At 53.8% G+C, this 24,721-nt stretch overlaps 1 protein-coding gene across 1 annotated transcript in view; it reads left to right on the top strand.

The window, feature by feature from the left end:
* The window catches only part of MDGA1 (MAM domain containing glycosylphosphatidylinositol anchor 1), a 63,846-nt gene extending 40,570 nt beyond the window's left edge, over window positions 1-23,276 (top strand). The window contains exons 4-17 of the mRNA XM_032140680.2: window positions 132-328; window positions 1,092-1,224; window positions 1,480-1,749; window positions 3,688-4,017; window positions 5,625-5,921; window positions 6,758-7,048; window positions 8,585-8,736; window positions 9,536-9,713; window positions 9,960-9,983; window positions 11,265-11,417; window positions 11,883-12,017; window positions 17,118-17,248; window positions 17,472-17,580; window positions 18,319-23,276. Coding sequence (XP_031996571.1) covers window positions 132-328; window positions 1,092-1,224; window positions 1,480-1,749; window positions 3,688-4,017; window positions 5,625-5,921; window positions 6,758-7,048; window positions 8,585-8,736; window positions 9,536-9,713; window positions 9,960-9,983; window positions 11,265-11,417; window positions 11,883-12,017; window positions 17,118-17,248; window positions 17,472-17,580; window positions 18,319-18,410 — 2,492 coding nt within the window. The 3' untranslated portion in view covers window positions 18,411-23,276. The remainder of the gene's footprint in view (window positions 1-131; window positions 329-1,091; window positions 1,225-1,479; window positions 1,750-3,687; window positions 4,018-5,624; window positions 5,922-6,757; window positions 7,049-8,584; window positions 8,737-9,535; window positions 9,714-9,959; window positions 9,984-11,264; window positions 11,418-11,882; window positions 12,018-17,117; window positions 17,249-17,471; window positions 17,581-18,318) is intronic.
* Window positions 23,277-24,721: the final 1,445 nt, after the last annotated feature.

The raw sequence follows: 24,721 nt of genomic DNA, 5'->3' as shown, positions 1-24,721 counted from the left end.
TGGGAGGGCATCTGGCAATCTGGAAATGTCTGTTGAGGGTGGCTCAGCTTTTCCTAAGGGCTGCCGGGAGCCTGAGCCCCCCAACCTTGGGGTCACCCACTCCTGACTCCATGGGGGCTGTGCCCTTGCAGACCTGGATGAGCCAATGCTGACGGTGCACCAGACAGTGAGCGATGTGCGGGGCAACTTCTACCAGGAGAAGACGGTGTTCCTGCGCTGTACTGTCAACTCCAACCCGCCTGCCCGCTTCATCTGGAAGCGGGGTTCCGATACCCTGTCCCACAGCCAGGACAATGGGGTCGACATCTATGAGCCCCTCTACACTCAGGTCAGGACGGGCAGCTGGCTCACCCCACACTTTTTCTCCTGCATCCAACAGGGAGGGGGGCATGGGGCTGAGTTTTTGGGACTGCCCTGACTTCAACAATTCTGTTCTTACTTTGGAAACACACATTCTGACTGGAGTTCAGACAGCCTGGGGCAGAAAAATGACAGAAAGCCCAGGGAGCAGCAGTGAGGACAGGAGTGTCCCCGAGGCAACATGTCCTCCAGGAACATTGCTAGTTAGGAAAAGGCACCCCTAGGGCAGACAGGTCATCCCAGTCTGCTGCTGGATGGCAGAGTATTGGGAACCTGTGGCCGGGCACAGCAGGATCTGGGGGCGAGGAGATGACTCCTCTTCCCATGGGACCTGATAGTCCCAGGAGATGGTGGTGATGCCATTCTGCCAGCGAGGGCTTTCAGCGGTGGCTGTGGGCCAGCCCCATGTTTGTGTGGGTTGTAAAAGTAAGTTCCCTTCTTACCCCTCCATTTCCCAGATTGGAGAAACCAAGGCCTGGTCCTTGCCAGTGTGTACCAGGGCAACCTCAGACCCAGAGAAGCCCATGATGAGGCACTGCCAAGGCTATGGAGAGTGTAGCATCCACCCCAGGCTCAGGAGCCCGGGGGCTAAATGGTGAGGGTGGGGGTGGGGGTGGGAAGAGAGGAATTAGACAGGCATTTGTGGTAGGCTGTGCTGCTGGGCAAATGAGTATGCGGGATCCCTGGCGACTCAAGCAGGCTCCTCACCCCAGTGGTCCACTGCTGCCCAGGGGGAGACCAAGGTCCTGAAGCTGAAGAACCTGCGGCCCCAGGACTATGCCAGCTACACCTGCCAGGTGTCTGTGCGTAACGTGTGCGGCATCCCAGACAAGGCCATCACCTTCCGGCTCACCAACACCACGGGTACAGGCGTTTTCCTCCCCATACTCCTTCCCTACCTGAGCTAACTCCCAACCAGGAGATAGTGCCCCACCCCACAGGGACTCCAGGCACATTGCCACTAATGTCTGGTCCCTCCCCTCCTCTTCCTGCTCTGTCTTCTCCCTCTCATCTCCCCCGAGGGCTTCTCCAGCCTCTATGGTTTTCCTAGCCCCTTACTTTCCCCAACATCCAGCCCTGCCTCACAGTCCCCTAAGACCCCACTCCTTGTCCTCTTAGCACCACCAGCCCTGAAGCTGTCTGTGAACGAAACTCTGGTGGTGAACCCTGGGGAGAATGTGACGGTGCAGTGTCTGCTGACAGGCGGTGATCCCCTCCCCCAGCTGCAGTGGTCCCATGGGCCTGGCCCACTGCCCCTGGGTGCTCTGGCCCAGGGTGGCACCCTCAGCATCCCTTCAGTGCAGGCCCGGGACTCTGGCTACTACAACTGCACAGCCACCAACAATGTGGGCAACCCTGCCAAGAAGACTGTCAACCTGCTGGTGCGATGTACGTGGCTTCAGAAGGGGTGGGAGGGAAGTTGTGAGGTAGACAGGGTCCCTGGTCTTTGGGAGCTACCAGTGAACTAGGAAAGGGGCCTGTTTGCTTCTCCTTGGTAGGTGAGGCATACAGAGGATGTTCCATGGCCTTCGATTTCCCTGCAATTCAGCTAACTGCCAGCAGATGGCAGAAGGAACAAAATTTGTATAAAGCTTTATTGACAGTTGACAATCTACATTTCCAAATGTAACCTCAACAGTCCAAGAAGTAGGAAGGGCTAGGATTGATTACCTACTTTTTTTTTTTAAGATTGGGAAACTGAGGCTGCAAAAGCTAAATGGGGACATTCTAGGCTTCAAGAGTAATTTCCTGGCTTTCTCCCTGTACCATGGTTTCTATGTGATTAACTGAATTTAAGTGAAAATAACACACATTTCCATATGCCCTATTTGGAAATATTTATTAGGGAAGTATTTAAATGAATCTGAAGATAATTACCAAATGTAAAAATGATAGAAAACTTTGAGCACAGTCTAAAGAAGTATAAACATTTTTCTTATTAAACCTCAGCCTCAGTAATGAACTGCTCACTATGATCTTGATTTTGACACTCTGACTTAAGGAGAAAACTTTAAATTTTTCTGCTTGTGTGGCTTTAGGGATTTTTGTTTGTTTTCTTTTTCTTTTTTTTTTTAAATATATTTTGGCTACCTGAGAGCATTGATTCAAGTTGCCCTGAATATACACTCCCTGCTTGGCTTTGGTTGTTGTTTTTAAAGATCCAGGCTTGTTTCCAGCTCTTTAGCACTTGAACGTAAAGTACAGCTTCTGCCGAACTCCACTGAGAGTCACTGATTACATGAACTCTCTTCATCTCTCACTGACCAGTCAGTTTCTTTCTGACTTTCCTCACAGAAAGAAACTAGCTCTCTGTGACTTTTTACTTAATCAGAGCAAGAAAGAAGGCTAAAAATTGTGACTAATGACTACTTTTTCCTTCGATGGTACTTTTCCCATCAGAAGATTATTTTTCTCCACCTGATTCCATTTGGCCTTTTAAGCCTGGGTTGGTAAGATCTCAATTTACATCAAATACTTACGGTCACCTCTTACGGTGGCTGTAGAGCCCGCCTTTCCCAGCACGGACCTGACTTGTGCCTGTTGTGCCAGTGTCCTGTCCAGAAGGTTGGGTACCTGATTAAAAACTCGATTTAACTCTTGGCTTATTTCAAACATGACCCACATTTTTTTAAGAGGCCAGACCTTTTTCTTTCTAAATGCTGTGTTTTTATGTAATTGCACGTAAAGTGATTGTATTGGTCTCTTATTACAAAAATTACACACACTTATTACAAAGAGTCAAACAGCACAAAAGAGTGAAATGTAACAATTAAATTGTCAATTCTCCTCAGTTCCACTCTCTAGATAGAACCACTATTATATTCTAGTTCATGCTTCCAAATGTGTATTTTGCATATTTAAGGTTTAAAACAATGATAAAAACAAAGCATTGTAGTGGTCAAGAGCTCAGACTCTGAGTTTGAATTCAAGATTGGCTACTTTTTTGGGCAAGTTACTTAAACTGTCTGAGCCTCAGTTCCCTTCTTTGTAAAATGGGGGTAATAAAGCATCTCCTTCAGAGATTCTGGATGGGTTAAACTAGTAAATCCATGTTAAGTGCTTAGAACAGTGCCTCTCACATAGTGTATGTTCTGTTATTACCAAACCTGTTTTTCTGCGGTGACCTTTTTTGAACTTGTAAAGCACATCTGAACAAATGAAACAATTTTCAAGCAGAGAAAAGTGATAGTTTCACCTGGGGGAGTTGTAGCCCCCTATCCCCAGAAGGGCCAGTTAGAGGGGAGAAGCTAGGTCTGGTTGGGGTGGGACATGGACCCCTGGAGTCAGGCCAACCCTAGCTACCCTTCCCTCCCCATCCACTCACAGCCATGAAGAACGCTACATTCCAGATCACTCCTGATGTGATCAAAGAGAGTGAGAACATCCAGCTGGGCCAGGACCTGAAGCTATCGTGCCACGTGGATGCAGTGCCCCAGGAGAAGGTGACCTACCAGTGGTTCAAGAATGGCAAGCCGGCACGCATGTCCAAGCGGCTGCTGGTGACCCGCAATGATCCTGAGCTGCCCGCAGTCACTAGCAGCCTAGAGCTCATTGACCTGCACTTCAGTGACTATGGCACCTACCTGTGCATGGCTTCTTTCCCAGGGGCACCCGTGCCTGACCTCAGCGTCGAGGTCAACATCTCCTCTGAGACAGGTGGGCAGCTGGAGGGGCACTGGGGAAATGTGAGGGGGGTGGAGAGGCCCACAGACAGGAGGTAGTGGGGAGGCAACGGCTTGGGAAAGGGAAGCCAGAGTGAGGAGGCCACCATTTGTTCATGCCACATGCTTTTATTGAGTCCCTGTTAATATGCCAGGCACTGTGCTAGGTCCTGGGGTAGAGTGGTGGGCAAAACAGGCTCTGCCCTCATAGAGCTTAGGAGGAAAGGCAGACACGTTTCAGATAGTCTCACAGATAAATATATTACTGCAAACTGTGATACATGAGAGCCTGGAAAGAGTTCCCTGAAGGCAGTACAGCCTCACAGGGAGAGACTACTCTTTAGCCCGTACGGTGTGTAGAGGGCTTGGGAGTTGGAATGTCTTAGAGCCAGGGCGGGGGCCCAGGGCTGATTCCTCCATTTAGCTCATAGGCCTGATGGCCTAGGGTATGGAAGTGTCTTAAGGGCCTGGAAAAATAAATTAATTGGTTCCAAAATACAAAGAAACAACTGCACAATTAAAGCCAATAAATGCATAAATGTTTATAGAGTATATATTATACTAACTAGATCACTGGACCTCAGCTTGCCTTGTAGAGCTATTTACAAATAAAAACTTTATATTTAAATTATATTTAATGTAGAATATGGGTACATTTTAATTTGCTTGATGTGATGTGCAATGGGACTGATGGAAGTCTTCAGAAGACCCTCTGATTGGGCAATGTGTTGGGTTGAATTAAGTTCTGCCGTGAATAAAATAAATTAACAGTGTTAGTAACAGAAATAATCCTAATTAACAGTGGCTTAAACTAGCCAGATGTGTATTTCTTCTTCATGTAAAACTCTGCTGGCGAGCAGTCAGGGCTAGTATAGGGGCTCTGCTCCACCAAGTCCTCAGGGCCCCAGGCTCCACCTGGCTTGCTCTTCCATCATCCTTAGCATGTGCCACGTTGCCCATGATGGCAGTTCCAGCTGCAGCCATTATTCTGCATTCTTTTCTGCAGGAAGGAGAAGAGGGGTACAGCTTCTTTTAAACACCCTGATTTTCCTTAGTATCCCATTGGCGAGAATTTAGTCACGTGGCTGTAGCTAACAATAATGCAGGCTGGGAGATGTAGTCTTTTTTTCTGGGTGGCTATAAGCCCTGCTGAAAACCATATCCTATTACTTAGGAAGAAAGGGCAAGGATGGTGTAGGACAGACTAGCAGCCTGTGATAACACACTAGGGCAAGAGAAGATGAAGTCTTTAGATAGGCCAGGACCCGCAGTAGGACAGAAGGACCGAGAATGGATATATTTAGAAATGTTTAAGAGGTGGAATCCCTAGTACTTACTAGTGCTGGGGAAGAAGGAATATAGGCCAGGCTGACTTTTAAGGTCTCATTTTGAGTTGGGAGACCCTGAGGTGGAGACCCAGGAGAGGGAGAGGATTTGGAAAAGTGAGTTCTGCTTTGGAAATACTGGGGGACCAGTGGGAAGTCTGGGGTGGGAGAGGGAGGCTTGCACCTAGTGGGAGGTAAGCAGGAGCCGGAAGGCAGAGCCCAGTGGGGAGCTCTAACTCCGCTCCTACCTCTCCGCTGACCACCATCACCCCCGCAGTGCCGCCCACCATCAGTGTGCCCAAGGGTAGGGCCGTGGTGACCGTGCGCGAGGGATCGCCTGCTGAGCTGCAATGCGAGGTGCGGGGCAAGCCGCGGCCGCCCGTGCTCTGGTCCCGCGTGGACAAGGAGGCTGCACTGCTGCCCTCGGGGCTGCCCCTGGAGGAGACTCCGGACGGGAAGCTGCGGCTGGAGCGAGTGAGCCGAGACATGAGCGGGACCTACCGCTGCCAGACGGCCCGCTATAATGGCTTCAACGTGCGTCCCCGTGAGGCCCAGGTGCAGCTGAATGTGCAGTGTGAGTCCACCACGCCACCTGGACTACCTTCCCAGCTTTCCTTCCGGCTCCCAGCCGGCCTGTCCCTCTTCATCCCCTCACTCACCCCAGTCCAACCAAACCCCACCACCTACTCCTGATACCCCTAACGCTCCTTGACACCCCGTGCTGTAGGACACGGAGGTCTGTGTTCTTTGCTCCACTTCATCAAGTATCTCCCATCTTCATTTTCAGGGACCCGGTGAATAAAAAAGATTACTTAATTTTGACAGGTGGAAATGGGATTTTGAAGGAGGAGGAAGGACCCTCAAGGGAAACACTGATAACAAGATGATGAAAATTACCACCATGTGCCAAATACTGTTCTAAGAGTTTTAATGCACTAACTCATTTAACCCCCCACAGCCCTATAATAGATTCTATTATTCCCCCATTTTTACAAACAGGGAAACCGAGACACGGAGAGGTTGAGTAACTTGCCTGAAGTCTCACAGAGGCAGGGCTGGGATTTGAACCCAGCGCATCTAGCTTTAGAGATTATGCGCGAAACCCCTGCGTTATCCTGCATTTCATTGCTTGGGGTGGGCGTGGGGCGAGGGGGCCAACTTAGGGCGTGGCTGGAGGCCGGGTCTGGGAAGCATGGCTGGAGGGAATGGCCAGGAGGGAGTGGGTATCTGCAGGTTGGGAGGTTAAGAGCGTGGCCATCGGAGGGATGTGTTGCGGGTGTGCATCCGCCCTGGGATTTTTCCTGGCGGGGGCTCACGGCAGTAGAGGCGAGCGCGTTGCCTCCTCACGGGCCGCTCCTCAGGCCCCACTCGCTGGGGAGAGGCCCTGCTGACCGCCGCTCCCGCCCCCAGTCCCGCCGGAGGTGGAGCCCAGTTCCCAGGACGTGCGCCAGGCGCTGGGCCGGCCCGTGCTCCTGCGCTGCTCGCTGCTGCGAGGCAGCCCCCAGCGCATCGCCTCGGCTGTGTGGCGTTTCAAAGGGCAGCTGCTGCCGCCGCCGCCTGTTGTTCCCGCCGCCGCCGCCGCCGAGGCGCCGGATCACGCGGAGCTGCTCCTCGACGCCGTAACTCGCGACAGCAGCGGCAGCTACGAGTGCAGCGTCTCCAACGATGTGGGCTCGGCTGCTTGCCTCTTCCAGGTCTCCGGTGAGCGTCCAGTGGGTCCCGCCCCACCCACCACGCCCACCAGGGGCCAGGCTCTGCCCCAATCCCAGCCCCGGCGATTCTTTGCCTGCGTGGGCCCCCTGGCCCCCTTGAAGCCCACCTGCTCCGGGCTTAGCCCGGGCCTTTCCAAGACCCGCCCACGCCAAGGCCAGGCCGGGCCCCGCCCCGTGCCACTCAGATCCCAACGTGGGCCTCCCAGCCCCGCCCTCCAGGTGCGGGCCACGCCCCTCCACTCACGCCCTCCTTGAGGTTGAGGCCTTCCCCTTCCAAGGCCCGCCTATGCCTAGACCTGTCCAAGCCCCGCCCATTACAGCTCAGCCCGCTTCCTGGGCGTGTGACAACCGCACCGCTTTCAAACACAGCCTTCCCCCAGGCCTCGGCTTCACCTCTCTACCAGCACCCAAACCAGGCCTAGAACCCTTCGAAACCCATCCAAGCCACGTCTGGGCTCCGCCTGCGTAAGGCATAGGCTCCACCCCTTTCAGCTCGGTCCAATCCCAGCTTCCAGCATGGGGAACCCTTCGGGAGCCTGAGGTGTAGTTTAGAGGAGAGAAGACGCCCCTCAACAGCTTCTCTGGAACGTTGTTGCGGGGCACTGGGCCAGACAGCACACGTTTCCTGAGCTGGCACCCTAGAGGTGCAGGCCCTTCGGTGCCCAGAAACCCCTCTCAGCCCCAGCTCTTCGAGGCATTCTCAGGTTGGGTGTCAGGGGCTGCAGGTTGCCATGGATGGGTCAGAAAGGGGTGGAGGTGGTGGTGAGGGAGGCCTAGGGGAGCAAGAGGGGCTGCCTGGGTTGCTGATGGTCTTCCTCCCTGTGGGGAGAGCCGCCTCCCTGCAAAAGCTGGTGGCAGCGCCCCTGGAGCCGAGCCTGGGGATGCCTGTCCCCCTTTCAGTGGCATACACGGCTTTCCCAGCAGCACCCAACTGACTGAGTGGCCCTTCAGCTTCTGTTTGGATCCCTCACTCAACAGCAGGGGGATAGGACGGCAGGTCACTGGCCCCCTCCCCACCTCCCCACCACCCAGCCCTGCCAGCCAGAGGCCCCTGTGACATTTCCCACCTCCTTCCCTTCTCCCCTGTTCTCCCACTTTCCCTGTCTCGCCACTCCTCTCTCTATTCCCCTCCTCTCCCTTCTCTTTCTTTCCTCCCAATATCCCTGACCCTTCTTTGTGTCTTTCCCCCACTCTCTTTCCCCGTCTTCCCTCATATCCCTTTTCTGTGTCTTCCTAAATTTCTCTTTACTCTGTTTTTTTCTCGGACTGCCCTTCTCTTCTCACCAACGTCACCTCTTGGAATTTCCAATCTCCCTGTCTCCATCTCCCACTTTCCCTCCTATCCCATCCTCATTTTCCCCAATCCCCTCTTCTCCCAACATTCCCCACCTCACAATATTCCCTTTCTCTTTGTTTCTCCATCCCCTGTCTGTTTCCCACCTAATCCTCTTGTTTCCCACACCTCCTCTCTTTGTGTCTCCCCCGCACCCTCCACGGCCCAACGCCCCCCTCCCCGCCCTCTTAGCCAAAGCCTACAGCCCGGAGTTTTACTTCGACACCCCCAACCCCACCCGCAGCCACAAGCTGTCCAAGAACTACTCCTATGTGCTGCAGTGGACTCAGAGGGAGCCCAACGCTGTCGACCCTGTGCTCAACTACAGACTCAGCGTCCGCCAGGTGGGCCAAGGGGGAGCGGGGGCCTGGGGGCAGGAGGAGGGTGGTGTGGCTGACCCTGGAAATGCTCATCAAGGCCAGAGGAAGGGTCGGAGATGGGGCTCAGACATGTTGACCCTTTTAGAGACAATTCTTCAGGGGCAGGGAGAAAAGTTTTGGACATAGCAGCAAGAGATCGGAGATTCTAGGGAACTGTCCCTTCTGGACCCAGACTCTAGGCACAGCTCTGAGAATTGGGCGGGCAAGAGTCTGCTGGGTTCATGGGGGAGGGAGCCAGCACTGCTCACAGAACATAGAATCAACTCTTGGGTCAAGAGCTTAAGAAGGGGTGTGGGAGAGGGGAGGGTCAGTCTCATCCAGGGGGGTCTCCACCATGCAAAGCCAGGGTCTCTCTGCTGTTCTCGTGCCCCGTCTGATTCCATGTGGTTCTGCTCATCCCAAGAGGTGACTGGTGGGAGGGTAAGAGTGTGGCTCAGGGGCGGACTGCCTAAGCCAGAACCCAGCTCTGTGTGAGCTAGGGCAAGCTACTCTCTTTGGCCTCAGTTTCCTTATCTGTAAAATGGGGGTAATTATAATATTTTGCCTCGTAGGATTGTAATTTTGAGGATTAAATGACTTACTAATGGCAATATACTTAGAACAGTGCCCCACACTTATTAATGGTTCAGTGTGTTGCTATCATCATTTTTATTACGAAGACAGCCCTAGGAGGTGGGCACGGAAGGGGTGATTGTCCTGTCTCACAGATGAGGAAACTGAGGGCCTGACCTCCTAGGCATCTGGGAACTCCCTGTACTTACAGCTGAACCAGCACAATACGGTGGTCAAGGCCATCCCGGTCCGGCGCGTGGAGAAGGGGCAGCTGCTGGAGTACATCCTGACCGATCTCCGTGTGCCCCACAGCTATGAGGTCCGCCTCACACCCTATACCACCTTCGGGGCTGGTGACGTGGCCTCCCGCATCATCCACTATACAGAGCGTAGGTGACAGTGGTGGTGGTAGGAAGGATGGGCCCATCTCATGGCCAGGGACCCCCTCCACCATCCTCGTGTGGTTCCTAAGTTTGGGGTTCCCCACCGTGTACTCTCCTACCTTGTCACTGCAGGCCAGATCCGCTGGCCCCCAGGCCTGGCTCTGAGGACCCTGTCCTCTGGTCCCAAGCAGGGTATCCTCTGCAGAGCCCCACACCTCAGTTCTGACTTGGTTTCCCTGCTTGCTTTCTCAGCCATCAACTCTCCGAACCTTTCAGGTGAGACTCCCCAGTCACCCATGACCTCCCCTTCCCTTTAGGGACACAAAGGCTCTCCTGGTGAGAGAAAGGAGATAGGCTATCCTTGAGATAGAGAGAAAATGAATTCCCCCTGTGTTTCCATGGGGTAGGGCCAGAGGCTAGAAGGAGAAGCAGGGTTGGGCTGGAGATGTTTATATCTGGGATTTATTCTGGGGTTTAAAGGCCAGGCAGGTGGGGAGAGGCTTACTGTCCCAAAAGAAAAAAGGAGAGGCTGGGCTCATCTACACCCCCTGTTGCCTGAGTCAGGGGTTCTTAGTCTGTGACCCATGGACCTCCAAGGAATCTATGTATAGAATTCAGGCAGTCTATGAACATGGAAAGGCATACAATTAATTTCTTTTTTTTTCTTTTGAGATGGAGTCTCACTCTGTTGTCCAGGCTGGAGGGTAGTGGCACAATCTCAGCTCACTGCAACCTCCGCCTCCCGGGTTCAAGTGATTCTCCTGCCTCAGCCTCCCAAGTAGCTGGGATTACAGGCACGTGCCACAGCGTCTGGCTGATTTTTGTGTTTTTAGTAGAGACGGGGTTTCACCATGTTGCCCAGGCTGGTCTTGAACTCCTGACCTCAGGTGATCCGCCCGCCTCAGCCTCCCAAAGTGCTAGGATTACAGGCATGAGCCACCATGCCTGGCCTCAATTATTTCTTTATTTTCCCTGTCTTCTAGCAGAAATTTAACATCCCCTTCAATGACGAATGGAGGACCCAAACCACAGTAGTAAAATCAGGACCTGTGATTTTGTCAGCAGTAGAAATCCCGTGTTCTCACCTTACCTTATAGTTGTTCCAGACGTCTCTAAATTTAATCGTTTATATCCATTTGTATTTCAAAACTATAGTAGTTACTAGACCTAATACTAGATCTTGTGGTTTAATTAGATAATAAAGAAGCCTACTTATGATTTTATAACAAATTGAAAAATATTTTGACAACTGTATTTCGATATAATTGATTTTCTTTATAATCCTATACATTTCATTTTATGTGTCTAAAATCATTATTCTGAGATTATCCTTAGGCTTCACTAGATGCCAGAAGGGCCTAGGGCACAAAAAGGGTTAAGAAGTCTTGTTATGGCGAGAAATTTGTTGTGGGCCCCATGCCTGGTCTTTTGAAGCCTGGAATCCTGGGTGCCTTGCTTGGATGCATGGGAGCCACCTCTGGGGGGTGACAGGGGCGAGGCTGGGCCTCAGGGGCTGAAGAGGCTGACTCTTTGTCTCATTTGCCCCATAAAATGCAGACAACACCTGCCACTTTGAGGATGAGAAGATCTGTGGCTACACCCAGGACCTGACAGACAACTTTGACTGGACGCGGCAGAATGCCCTCACCCAGAACCCCAAACGCTCCCCCAACACTGGTCCCCCCACTGACATAAGTGGCACCCCTGAGGGTGAGGACCGGGCCTGCTGCCAGAAATGGAGGATTGCTTCAGGGGGGTATCTAGGCCCAGGACACCCCAGACTGGGGATGAAGGGAGACGGCCCCAGTCTGAGGGAGATGCAGCCCTGTCCTCAGGGAGCTCTGGTCTGAGGGGAGACACAGCCTCGATTTCAGGGAGCCCTGGTCTGAGGGGAGACAGCCCCGTCCTCAGGGAGCCCCGGTCTGAGGGAGATGCAGCCCTGTCCTGATAGAGGATCAAGAGGAAGAGGAATTACAGTAGAGCCAAGGACTCATGAGCACTGACCAGGCTCCTGCGCTATGAAGCAGGGTGCGTGGGGCGAGGCGCCTCAGGTTCAGGGTGCGTGGGGTGAGGCGCCTCAGGTTCAGCCAGCAGAGGCGTAGGCAGAGAGGGAATCAGGTAGGAAGCGGCCCGGCTGTCTTGGGGGCTGTTGGCGCATCTCCCCATTCCCCACAGGCTACTACATGTTCATCGAGACATCAAGGCCCCGGGAGTTGGGGGACCGTGCAAGGTTAGTGAGTCCCCTCTACAATGCCAGCGCCAAGTTCTACTGTGTCTCCTTCTTCTACCACATGTATGGGAAACACATCGGTGAGTTGGGGGACCAGGTAGTCTCCACCAAGTGTGTGCTGGAGGATGGGAGGGGAGTGGGGTCCACAGGAGGCCACGGGCTGGCCCATGTGAGGCCTCAGCTTGCCCACTTGGCTAAATGAGAGGTCCTTGGACGGGTCTGCACGGAGAATTGGCAAGAGGAGAAGTTGAAAGCCAGCTTGTCCGAGGTTTTGAGACGGTCAGGGAGTCCTGAGCCTGCAGATAGAAAAGACTCCAGCAGGGGACGGACATGGTGGCTCACGCCTGTAATCCTAGCCCTTTGGGAGGCCGAGGCAGGCAGATCACCTGAGGTCAGGAGTTCAAGACAAGCCTGGCCAACACGGTGAAACCCCATCTCTACTAAAAATACAAAATTAGCTGGGCGTGGTGGTGGGTGCCTGTAATCCCAGCTACTTGGGAGGCTGAGGCAGGAGAATCACTTGAACCCAGGAGGTGAAGGTTGCAGTGAGCTGAGATTGCACCATTGCACTCCAGCCTGGGCAGCAAGAGCAAAACTCCATCTCAAAAAAAAAAAAAAGAAGGAAAAAGAAAAGACTCCAGCCTCCAGCAGGATGAGATGGAAGTGGAGGGGATGGAGAAGACAACTAAGAGGATGCGAATATGGAGTGACTGCCAGGTGACGTCCTGGGTGCACCGCCTCCCTGGTTGCATTAACCCTCACAGCCACCAGATGAGAGAAGTGTTACCATCCGACTCAGAGACATCAAGCATTTTTCCAAGACCACACAGTAAGCTAGATCTGTGTGACTTCTCCGAGCCCTAAACATGAGATCACTGCTTTGTGGGCAGTGAGAGGAAGTCCTGCTTCGCAAGTGAGGGAGTGAACCTAAGGAGTGCCCTTTGGCAGGCGATGGTACTGGTAGGAGCATCACATAACCAGTGTCAGCCATCACTTCCAGAGCTCCTGCCCAGTGCCAGGTATCAGGTGCTGCAGTGAACGAGGTGGACGAGTTCCCCATCCTCTTGGCATTTATAGGCAAGTGAGAGAGACAGGTATTAAACAACCCATGCTACCAGCTAGGAGTTAGTGACCCCTACGGCAGTGGAAGGACAGGGGCTGAGACTGGTGGTAACAGGGAGACCTGCCTGACCCCGCAGCATGGTCATGGAAGACTGCTGAGGACATCATGATTTTTTAAAAATTGTTTTTGTTTGTTTACTTGTTTATAGGAAAGGTAATACATTTCACAAAGGCCAAAAGGTACAAAAGGGCACATAATGCAAACGCTCTCCCATCCTAGTTGATCTGCCAAAGGTGATCAATAGACTAGATTTTAGGGCAAATTTTCAGAGATACTTTATCCAATAGAAACCGGTACATATGGCCGGGTGAGATGGCTCACGCCTGTAATCCCAGCACTTTGGGAGGCCGAGGCAGGCGGGACACCTGAGGTCAAGAGTTCGAGACCAGCCTGGCTAACATGGCGAAACCTTGTCTCTACTAAAAATACAAAAATTAGCCAGGTGTGATGGCAGGTGCCTGTAAGGAGGCTGAAGTAGGGAGAATTGCTTGAACCCAGGAGGTGGAGGTTGCAGTGAGCCAAGATCGCACCACTGCACTCCAGCCTGAGTGACAGAGTGAGACTCCGTCTCAAAAAAAAAAGAGAAACTAGTACATAGATATATATATATATATAAAATACATTTCTATTTCCTCCCATTTTACACATACTGTCCTATACTTGCTTTTTCCCTCTGAACTGTACGTCATCTTGGTGATTATTCCTTGTCAGTCCGCAGAAAGCATCTTCATTGTTTTCCTCAGCTGTAGCGGTAGACGGAGTGACTTTAAGCAAATGTAGATGTAAAGGCTCACCATGGAGAAGTTTCCACAGCTAGGGTGGTGGGTCAGGCTGAACTGATGAACAAGAATGGAGTGGGATGGAAGGTTCTGCATCCACTGGGGCCCCCAAACCATTTGCACAGATCATTTGGCCCGTGGCTGGGTCTGGACTTCATAAGAAGCTTCTTCTGGGGTAGGTGAGGGTGGATGACCAGGACTCCACCACCCTGCCCAGTCCTCTCATTTCCATTTGGCTTCCCCGGGTAGGACAACCAATTCATTTGGGTTTACTCCCATCTTTCCTAATTTCAGCACTGGGTATGTTTTATGTGGTGAATAAAGCTAGCCCTTAAAACTCAGGATTTCTCTAATACTGATGCTTATGACAAAGTTCAAAAAAGAAAAAAAGAGTTAGTTTAAAGAAAGATATTAGCACATGTGTTACATAACTTGGTCAAGATAGTGAGAGGGGAGATTTTGGAGGCATTAGCCTGGTGATGCTCAGCCCATTTGCCCACAGCCATAGGGACCTGGAATTCTGGGGTAACCGAGGGGTGCTGGAGGAGAAGGAGGTGACCAGAACGTGGCTAAGAGTGCCCAGGCAACACCAATGCCCCCTCCCTGTCCCTTCCAGCTCACCTCCAGCCTGCAGTGATATGAGATACCTGGCTCTGAGGGAAGGGGAATCAATCTTAGATGGTGCCCATTGGCTGGCATTTCCATGGCACTTCCCACAGACAAAGCTGTACCATCTGTGACACCAGATAAACAGACCCCCTGGTGGGAGAGAGCCACCAAATGTTACCTGCCTGGGATGAAAGGAGTTGGCTTGGACCAAGGAGAGCCAGCGAGACACAAGGTCTGGGAACAGCTGGTGCCCAGAGCTGCCAAGCAGAGTGGGAGGGGAGGAGGGAAGAGGAACTAGGATAGCAAGAAACACCCCGTTCCCCATGGCAAAGCCAGGCAGAGGAGCACATTGAAGGTTCCAGGCATGTAGAGGCACCCTCGCCAGCAGGGGCTGGGACCTTGAGAGGCTGCACCAGCACCCAGTAGAAGAGGAGGTACTCACCCTGGCTTTCACAGGGCCCATGCCCGTGTCTTCCAGGATCCTCACCAGCCCCAAAGGAACGGCTCTCTTCTCCCTCCTGGAGATATGCGCCCTGTCCCCATTCCCCTGGGATCTAGCCTCAGTTCCCATACCATTTCTTCCTCCTCCACTGCCCTGCCCCAAGGACCCTGATGGGGAAGGCTGCTTTTTCACCGTCCCCTCCCCTCAGCACCCCATCAGCTCCAATTTTCCCCTCTGCTCAGGGGCTTCCTGACATCCCTTTACAGAGGACATCCAGGGTCCAAGACCCCCAACCTTCCTTTTGAAAAGGGCCTGTTCAGGCTCAGTGGCTCATGCCTGTAATCCCAGTGCTTTTCAAGGCCAGGAGTTCTAGACCAGCCTGGGCAACATAGCGAGACCCCATCTCTACTAAAAAACTTTAAAAATCAGTTGGGTGTGGTGGTGTGTGCCTACTGTCCTAGCTACTTGGGAGGCTGAGGTGGGAGGATTATTGAGCCCAGAAGTTTGAGGTTGCAGTGAGCCATGATTGTACCACCAAGACCCTGTCCCCATCCCCCCCCGCCCCCCCCCGGCAAAAAAAAAAAAGAATGAGCTTTGCTCACTAGACTCCTCCGTATCTTTCTTACCACATCTAAAGCCAGACAGAACTGTGTGCTGGTGCCTGCACAGACTCCAGCTTTCCAGCCTCTGGGCTTTTGCTCAGCCTGTTCCCTCTGCTTAACATGCCGTCTTACCACATTCCCCTGGCCAAATCCTTCCCATTCCTCAAGGGCTGTTGAAAGCACCACCTCCTCCAGAAGTCTTCCTAGGTTTGAGCTGGGAGCCCTCTATCCTTCCTGTGAACTCTGAGTCCTTAACGTACAGCTCCCCAGGCCCAGACCACTCTGCTCTGCGGTATGGCAGTGCCTGGGATTCACATCTTCCCTTCCCTATTTGACTCCTTGCAGGAAGGTCTGTGTCAAATTCCTATCAGTTCCCAATAGTTAAATTCTGAATGAAGAATTTTCCGTAACTCTCATCAAGGACTTTCATAGAATCTCAGAGTTGGAAGGACCTCAGGGTTCATGAAGACCAAATCCTATCATTCATTTATTCATCCATCTATTCATTCACTTAACTGAGCACCATTATATGCCAGGCACTGTTCTAGGACACTAGAACAAGACAAAGACCCCTGCCCTTGAAGAGCTTACAGTCTACTGGTGCCAAGCCTTACAAAGAAAATAATGCAGAAAAAAAGAACAGAGAGCTATTTTACATGGGGTGGTCAGGGACTTCCTTGAGGGAGGGAAGAATGTTTCAGGCTGGGGCAACATCACAAGCAAAGGTGCTAAGGCAGGAACCGGCCCTCGAGTATTGAAAGAAAAGCAAGGATACCAGTTTGCTAGACCTGAGTGGCAGCAAATGACATCAGAGAAGCTGACAGCACCCAGATCAGGTGTGGAAGGCCAAGAGAGGACAGCGATGGGAAGCCTCAAAGGAGACGGAGCAGGGGGGTGATTGGAGACAGGGGTCCCCTCCGCAGCACCCCTGCTGGATAGTCCTGTCCAGGGACAGGATGCTCCCCCAAGACAGCCCACTCTTTTGCTGGGCAAATCTGATACATCCAGGGGCTTCCTTAGATGCAGTTCAAATCTGCCTCCTGCAAGCTTTCACTTGCTGGTGTTTATTCCACCTCATGAGGAATGCAGAGCACGGATGGTCACACGGACTGTCCCCTCTGGCCTTCTCTCTCCCAGGGCCTTACTGGACCCCACATACTCCTCTTGCCAACTGGGTATTAAACATTTTAAAAGCCCTTCATCTCCCTCCACAAGTCATGTACTGCCAACAGGGACACACTGTTTTCTTTGGAAACTCTGCTGTGTGCCCAGACAGAGGTCCCACTGCCCTGGGACAGCTCCCTTGCCTAGAGGGGAAGGGTAGGGGGTGTGTGCATGTGTGTGTTTGGGGTTGGGGAGATTAGCTGATTAGCAGGGCAGGAAAGAAATGAAAGAAAATTTGCAAGTTATCCTGAAGAAATGAAATCCTGCTGAAGTCTTCTCTTTCCCACACTGAGGGTGTCCCTGCAGGAATGGGACATTGCACCCAGCTGGGCATGGGGAGGAGGTCCTGTCAACAGGGACAGGGCTGCAGGCTATGATGGGAGAAGAGGGCTTGGTAAATGTGGAAAGGTGAGGGTGCTCTGGCCAGATCTCACTGCCCGCTGTCTTCACACCCACCACAGGCTCCCTCAACCTCCTGGTGCGGTCCCGGAACAAAGGGGCTCTGGACACGCATGCCTGGTCCCTCAGTGGCAATAAGGGCAATGTGTGGCAGCAGGCCCATGTGCCCATCAGCCCCAGTGGGCCCTTCCAGGTGAGTCTGCAGGGCCCAGAGGACCCTCCCCAGCTTCGGTGGTTGCTGTGGCCAGGAAGCACTTAGGAAAGCCTTGTCCTTCTTCCTGGGGGCTAAGGATGGAAAGAGTCAGGCTAGGGGGAGCTTCCAGGTAGATTAAGGGGAAAGGTGGGGTCGGGGGAGCGCTCTGGTGCCCAGCAGAACCTCCTCAACCCTTGCTCCCTGCTTTCTCACCCCACCCCAGATTATTTTTGAGGGGGTTCGAGGCCCAGGCTACCTGGGGGATATTGCCATAGATGACGTCACACTGAAGAAGGGGGAGTGTCCCCGGAAGCAGATGGATCCCAATAAAGGTGCGAGACGGGAAGGGGGTGGGGAGCTGAATCTGGAGGGAGCTGTGTGTGGCGGGGGTTCCTGTCTGTTGGGGGAGGGTGTTTGTGTCTGAATAAGCGTTCAGAATGTCGGGGTGATGGGAATCATGTGGCTCTGTGTGAAGGTGTGCCCCACCCTCGCTCAGGCTGTGTACTTGTGTGAACAATGAGAAGCCTGGCCCCCACCCTCGCGGTGAGCATACTGACCTGTTCACGGTATCAGAGCACCTCCTGTGCCTGTGTCGGAATACATCTGTGCGTACCTCTGGCTCCAGAGGTGAACGTGTGCCTTCCAGGGCCAGAGGTTTCCAATACTAACAGCTCCTACTTACTGAGCAATTACTCTGTACCAGGCAAGGCACACAAACTTGTATGTGCACGTTTCACTTACCTCACAACAGTTAATCCTCACAACAGTCCTTTGGGGTAGCGCACACCATTGGACCCATTTTACAGGTGAGGAAACTGAGGCCCAGTGAGATCAAGTAAATTGTTCCGAGTCGGTGAACGTGAACCCCGGCAGGCTGAGCTAACCCCCACCCCGCCCCACGCCACCTCATGTCTGTGCTGTGAGTTTGTCTGTGTGCACTGAGGCCAGTGCCCACCCTCGGGCCCTCCAAAGAGGTGGGCAGAGTAACAGTGCCGACCTGCCTGCCACTTCCTGCCCCCGCCAGAGCTGACCAGAGCCCTGGCCTGTCTCCTCTTTCTCTCCTGTTGCAGTGGTGGTGATGCCGGGCAGTGGAGCCCCCTGCCAGTCCAGCCCACAGCTGTGGGGGCCCATGGCCATCTTCCTCTTGGCGTTGCAGAGATGATGAGAGCTGTGTGGCCCCCCCTCACCTTGCCCCCGGCACACCAAAGTGTCCACATTGTACCAAAGACTGACCCCCGCCAGCTGGGGTGCCCAGGGGCAGGACCGGCCCGCCAGGGAGGGGGCCTGCGTTGGCTGCAAGGATGAGCAGAGAACAAGGGCAGAGGCCAGGCACTGAGGCCCTGGAGACAGCTGTTCCACACGCACACACGCACACACTCACGCTCACACACACAGAGATATATTAAAGCACAAGTTTCTATCTGACCTGCCAGCACCTTCTTTACTGCAAAGACAGGGGACTTGCCTGAATAGCAACCGCCAACCCAGGGACCTCGGCGCAACACAGGCCTTGTCCTCACTGCACTCGTGGTGTGCTTCTGACTTTCCCCTGTTGCCTAAGTCAAGGCCAAACTCCAGCCTGGTGGCTTTGCCAGAAGGGAGCCAGAAGTGGGGCACACATGGAGCCCCTCCCTTGGTCAGACTCTGGGACTCCTGAGATGGGAGAGGCAGGGATCAGAGGAGGAACAGGTGGGACTTTGCGAGCTCTGTGACTGTCCTACATCCAGGGGACAAGGAAGGTAGGGCACCTGCTGCACACAACTCTGTCCAGAGTGAGCACTGGATGGTGGAGACCACAGGTCACCCCAGATCCCCTGACCTATTTCTGGGACACCATATTTCCCTCCTCAGTGTGCGCCCTTTGAAGAGACCCAGCACAGGGTCTTGGGCCTGGGCAGTCTGAAGACTGATACCTTCTCCACTCCACCCTACAAGCAATGAGACTCCTGAGAACACGGTTCCCTCCTAGCCTCAGCCCCCAGCTGGGTCTCAGAGGAGCTGGGGGAGTGGTGGCCAGCCCATTTTCTGGGGTGAGGCTTGACTTTGAGAAAAGCAGAAGAGACGTCCCGCTTCTGTGATTTGGTGCCCCCATATCAGACAGTGAATTTGGAAGTGGAGGGGGGCCTTCATTTCTTATCTACTTGGCATGAAAGGGTGCCCTGGATAGGAGGGTGTGTGCAAGGCAAAATGCCAAAAAGCACTGTCTAGCTGAAAGTTCCCTTCTCCACCCAGGGACAGTGAAGGAGGAGGGGCTTATAGAGCTGGGATTGGTGGAGGGAGCAGGTGCCAGTCCCCTCACTCTCTGGGAGCTATGAAAGGGCTCCCTGTCCTTGGGTCCTGGGTTAGGCGCCTGAGATTGACATGATGGGATCTAGATCTTTCCTCTTTGACATCACCCCTGAGCCCCCACCCAGCCATCCGTGGGAGAGAGAAGGCCCAGCCCCTTCTAGAATGAGTCTTTATGCATGCGTGCATATGTGTGTATGTGTCTGTGCCCGTCTGCGTCTAGGTACCACCGTGGGTACATTGTTGGGCAGGAGTGTGTGCAAACACAGGTCTGTGTGTGCAATCGCACATATCTGCCTGTGAGACTGGACTGAGACCCAGTCGTTTCTGTGAGTGTCCGTGTACGTCAGCGCGTGTGTCCGCCCTCCTGAGTGATGTGTTTGCTTGTAGGGTGCTGGCTGAATAGACTCTGTCCAGCCCTGTTCTGTAGTCTCAAGCTGCCTGCGATGGCCTGAAATTCCACCTTTCATCCCCTATGGATGACAGAGAGCTTACAGATGACCTTATTGAATGCAAGCACCTTTGGTGAGGAGCGTCACAGGGCTCCTCCTGGAGCATTTGGTGGGGACAGCTGCAGAGAAGAGGCCTGGAACTCGGGCAGCACTGCAGCGCCAGGAGGCAGGCGGGGAACCGAGGCAAAGGCTGCCCATCTCCCCCTGCCAGGCCTGTGTGATCATTATCACCAACAGCTGGTGGTTGGCCAGGCCAGGATGCAGCGGGGCCTTCTGATGCCCAATCAGCACGGCTGCCTTCCTGGCCCAGTCAAGGCCTCTGTCTGAAATGAATCGCTCCAGGTTCTCAGCATACACTTCCATCGCGTCTGTCAGGTGCCGTTCCTTAACTGTCCCATCTGTGCAGAGTCCGTTGCCCCAACTAGACTGTGAGCTCCTCCTCTGAGCCTTCCAAGTCCCTCCACCTCCGCCACCTCCCGCTCCCGCCCAGCCCAAGTGAGCCTGGTGTGGAAACCGCTCCATTGCCCGGTGGAGTGGATTCTGTCATCAGTGGCTCCTGGCCTTGCCTGCAGAATAGAACCACCAGAGTCCTTTAAAAAGCATTGCTGCTTGGTTCCCACCTCAGAGGTTTTGATTTAATTGGACTGGAGCGCAGTTGGACGTCATAAATGCTGAAAAGCTCCTCAGGTTCTCCTGACAGCAGGAACCACTGGCCTGGCACCACCTGGGTGCTTCCTCTGTGCCCTCGCTGGGGTAGGCATTGGAGCACCAGAGATGAATAGCCCCAAGTGCTCCCTCTTTGGGGTTCCCAAGGCACCCTGTGCCTGCTTCCCTCAGAGGACCTTCCAATCCATCTGCCCCGCAACCCTGGCTGCTCCGACAGGGGGACTTGCCTCCCTTGTTTCCCTCAGGATCCATAGAGCGGACAGTAAGGGTGCTCAGTACACGTTGGCTGAGCTGAACTGCATACATGTGGCCCCCAGGTTCCCGGTCTTTATGGGCGAAGGGCACAAGGTGGAGGGGGGATGGGGGGATGCTGCTGGAGGTCTCAGTGGGTGCAGACAGCCCTGCCTTGAGGATGGCTTGACCTGGGATTGACAAAGTGTGTCTGCTGAAATGCTGAGGTCCCCACATGTGAATGGGTGAGGCCGATGTGTATGTGTGTGTGTGCCAGCAGGTGGGTGGGGGATGTGGGTGTCAGTGTATGCCAGCGGGCACTGTGAGTGTCTAGGCACGTGCTGGTCTATGTGTGTGTGTGTGTCCCTCAGCAGGAATGAGTGTCTTTGCCTATCACCAGGTGACTTGTCAGTGTCTGTGTCTGTGTGTGCCTGTGGGCCGGCATCTCTGTATCAGTGTTGCTCATGCTGTGTGTCTTTGTGCGCCATGGTGTGTCAGTGTCTGTGTGTTGATGGGTGGCCCATGAGTGACCCCCGCCAGGGGAGACCAGGCTGGCTGGACCCAGCACATCTCCCCAGTGGCAGCCTCGCCCTCTGGGTCAGGGTGACTGAGGCATTTTGTGGCCTTAAAACGGGGTGTTCAGGGTCAGCCCTCGGGGTGCTGGGGCCCTTCCATCCCTTGTCCCCTTCAGGCTGGTGAAAAGGACTCCGGGGGCCAGGTGCTGCATAGCAGCTTATGGAAGTCTCAGCTTGGCTATCCTGGGACCACAGACAGGCTCCTAGGGTGCTGAGTGAAGCCTGAAGACCAAGCCCCCTCCTCCTGCCATGCTCCTTCCACCCCTGCCTCTCAGAGATGGGCCTGACACCTCTTTCTCATCCATTCTCCTTTTCCCTGTGCTCTGGGAAAGCGCCTGGCTCAGGCTGTCAGAGTGAGGATGGACCTCAAAATTCGACCCCCTCGTGCAGATGAAGAAGCTGAAGCCCAGAGTGGGGAAGGGGAGCGGCCCGAGGTCGCACGGCTAGTTTGAGTAGAGCCAGTCTTGGGAGAGCCAGGTACTACAGCCCTGGGGGTCTCACACCACTTGTCACTGCCCCTGAGGTCTCCTGCCAAACAGCTGCAGGGAGTTTGGCTAACAGTCCTGTCTCCAGGGTGCTGGTGGGGATGTTATAGATGTTGCTGGGATCCTGCCCTCGGCTCCAAGTTCTGGCCTCTCATCCCAGGCTGCAGACCCTTCTGCCCCATGGCAGGCCTGGGTGCCACACAGGGGTGGCCACCCTCCCACCACAGTGTCTGCAGCTGCTGCCCCTCTCCCAGGCCCCCGGACAGAAGAGACCCTGTTTCCCCTCCTCTCCCCTGTGACTTCACAAGAGCTTGGGCTAGGAGTGAAGGTCAGCATGTTCTCATGTGCTCATCCTCTTGGCTTCCCCAAAGACCAGGAGGGTCGCGGATGGGGCATGCAGAATCCTTGTGTTTTTTCTCGTTGGGCAGCTTGAGGGGCTGGGGAGTATTCCCAGGGTCTTTCCTCTGCTCTGGAGAGTCCCTGCAGAGCCACTGGCTGAGGCTGGGTTCAGGGTTCAGCGGAGTCCTCCATGCTTCCAAAGGCCGGGAAGCACCCGCCTCTCTATCGAGTCAGTGCTGTGCGTGTGTGTCTGAGAATGTGTGTGATGTGTGGAGTGTGCGCGCGCGCGCGTGTGCGTGTGTGTGTGTGTGTGTGTGTGTTGGGGCAGAAGGACCACTCTTTCCTGGGGATCCCTTGACCCTTATAACTAGAAGGGACCTTAGGGAGCATCTAAGCTGGTGCCCCCATTGTACAGGTGAGGTCCAGAGGGATGGCATCTTCCCACCTCACCCCTTGCCCTCTTGTTGCCTGCACTCATTTCCCAGGGACCCTCCTAGGATAGGAATGCCCTCCTTCCTAGCCCCCTCCCACCATCCTCCCAGCCACCCACATAATCACCATCTCAGCCCAACTCTGGTGGCCCTCTAGGCCCCAGTGGTCTCCATGCATCCTTCCTGCCCCAGAGTAGCCAGCTCACCAAGGCCTTTATCCCCAGCCCAGGAGAAGGGGCAGGGAGGGAAGGGGCTGCGCCAGCCCTGAGGCCTCAAAGACTTGGGAGAAAAGCCAAAAGTCCTCATGCCCAGGCCCACATGTCTGACCACCCCAGCCCACCCCACCACCAAGGTAAAAGCACAACAGGAGACCCCCTTATTAATGGGTGAAATGTATTGGGGTTGATTTTTTAGTCACACGACCCCATCCTCACCCCTTTGCCTTGCTGTCTGTCTCCACCCCAGCCTCTGTTCCCCATTCGCCTCTCTTTCACCTCCAAGCCCCCAAATGTAACCTCTAGTTGCGGACGCGGTTGTTCTATCAATCAATAAAGCTGCAGTGTTCTAGCGCTCAGCGTCAGCCGTGTGTGTTGACAGGGCAGAGTGGGCCGGGGCACTGGAGGGCTCCTCTCGGCTCCCTGGGGGCAGCCTTTCTTCTCTTTGGCACCTGTCGACAGGGATCCTGCTCTGTGGCCTGGACAGTGAGGACCTGCATCCTGGTCTGTTCCCAGTCTACTTGTGTCCTCGTGCATTTGTTCATTCAGCAAATACCAACCAAACACTGCCTTTGTGGAAGCCCCTGTTTAATGGGAGAGATGGACAGTAAGCTACTAATGACACCAAGACATATATAATGATGTGTACAGTGAGGGCTGGGAAGGGAAATTGGTGCTATGAAAGAAGGTAAGAGGAGGGTTCCTATTTGGGTTGGGGCTTCGGAGAAGACTAAGAGACATTTAGGAGAGACAGAATGATTGGAGTTAGCCTCTTGGGGCTGGGAGAGGCTTCTGAGCAGAGGGAACAGAATATGCAAAGGCCAACAGGGCGCAAAAACTTAGAAGGCTCCAGGAAGGGGAGTAGGGGCAAAGGAGGAGGAATAAAGTTGGTATGGTGGTTGAAATGCCATTTTCCCTTCTCGGCACCCAACCCTACCATCCCTCCTACACGCTCGGAGTCCCTTCCCTCTTAATCTCTATTCTGGCCCTGTAGACCCCACCCTGCACCCTACTTGGTGCTGCCTCCCTTATTCACCACCAGCTAGCTGCATCCTTGCCCTAAAATCAAGTTATGCCAACCCTTCCCTTTACCCCAGACCTCTCAGAATTCTAGAATTTCAGAGCTAGGAGGTCCTTAAAGGTCACTTATTTCAAATATCTACTCATATATTATAGGTGAGATGGGCTTGCCAAGGTCATGGGGATAGGCAGTGATGAGCATTTGCAAAGTGACCCCAAATCAAGGGTGTGGATGTCATGATATGGACTACATCATATCAGGCAAATGACAGGAAGTGTCTTTCAGGTTACTTGGTTACAATGATTCAGGTAGGTCGATTGGGTAGTTTCACTTCCGTGTTCCAGGTGGGGAAACTGAGGCTCAGATTACAAGACCAAGGGCTCCCTCTCCCTGCCACCCAAGTTTTATTGGCTCATGTTGGGTAACTTCTTGCTGCCACACCTGGCCTTTCTTTTCTAATGGAAGAGGAAGGGTCTAAGGGGCTCACCACTGCTGTAGGTTGGCTCCTTGAGCACAGGAAGAGAAATCCGGCCAAGCTCACTCAAGTCCAGGCGCGTTATTGTGAGGACAAACACAGTGCGGGGGATGGGCGCTCAGAAATCCAAACAGGAGTTGCAACAGGGATGGTTTTCCTGAACCAGATGGGCATTTTGGATTCCAGGTAGCTCTAGGATCATCGTCTACAGAAGCGTCTGGTGCCTCACCTGTGGTAGAATAAAGATGGCTGCAAATCCCACATTATCCTTCCTGTAGAGAGGCAGAGTCTAATTCC

This window comes from Hylobates moloch, unplaced genomic scaffold (genome assembly GCF_009828535.3).
Source record: "Hylobates moloch isolate HMO894 unplaced genomic scaffold, HMol_V3 SCAFFOLD_20, whole genome shotgun sequence".
Classification (NCBI taxonomy): Eukaryota; Metazoa; Chordata; class Mammalia; order Primates; family Hylobatidae; genus Hylobates; species Hylobates moloch.
Note: the sequence above shows the minus strand (reverse complement) of the source record. Positions and strands in the feature narration are given on the sequence as shown.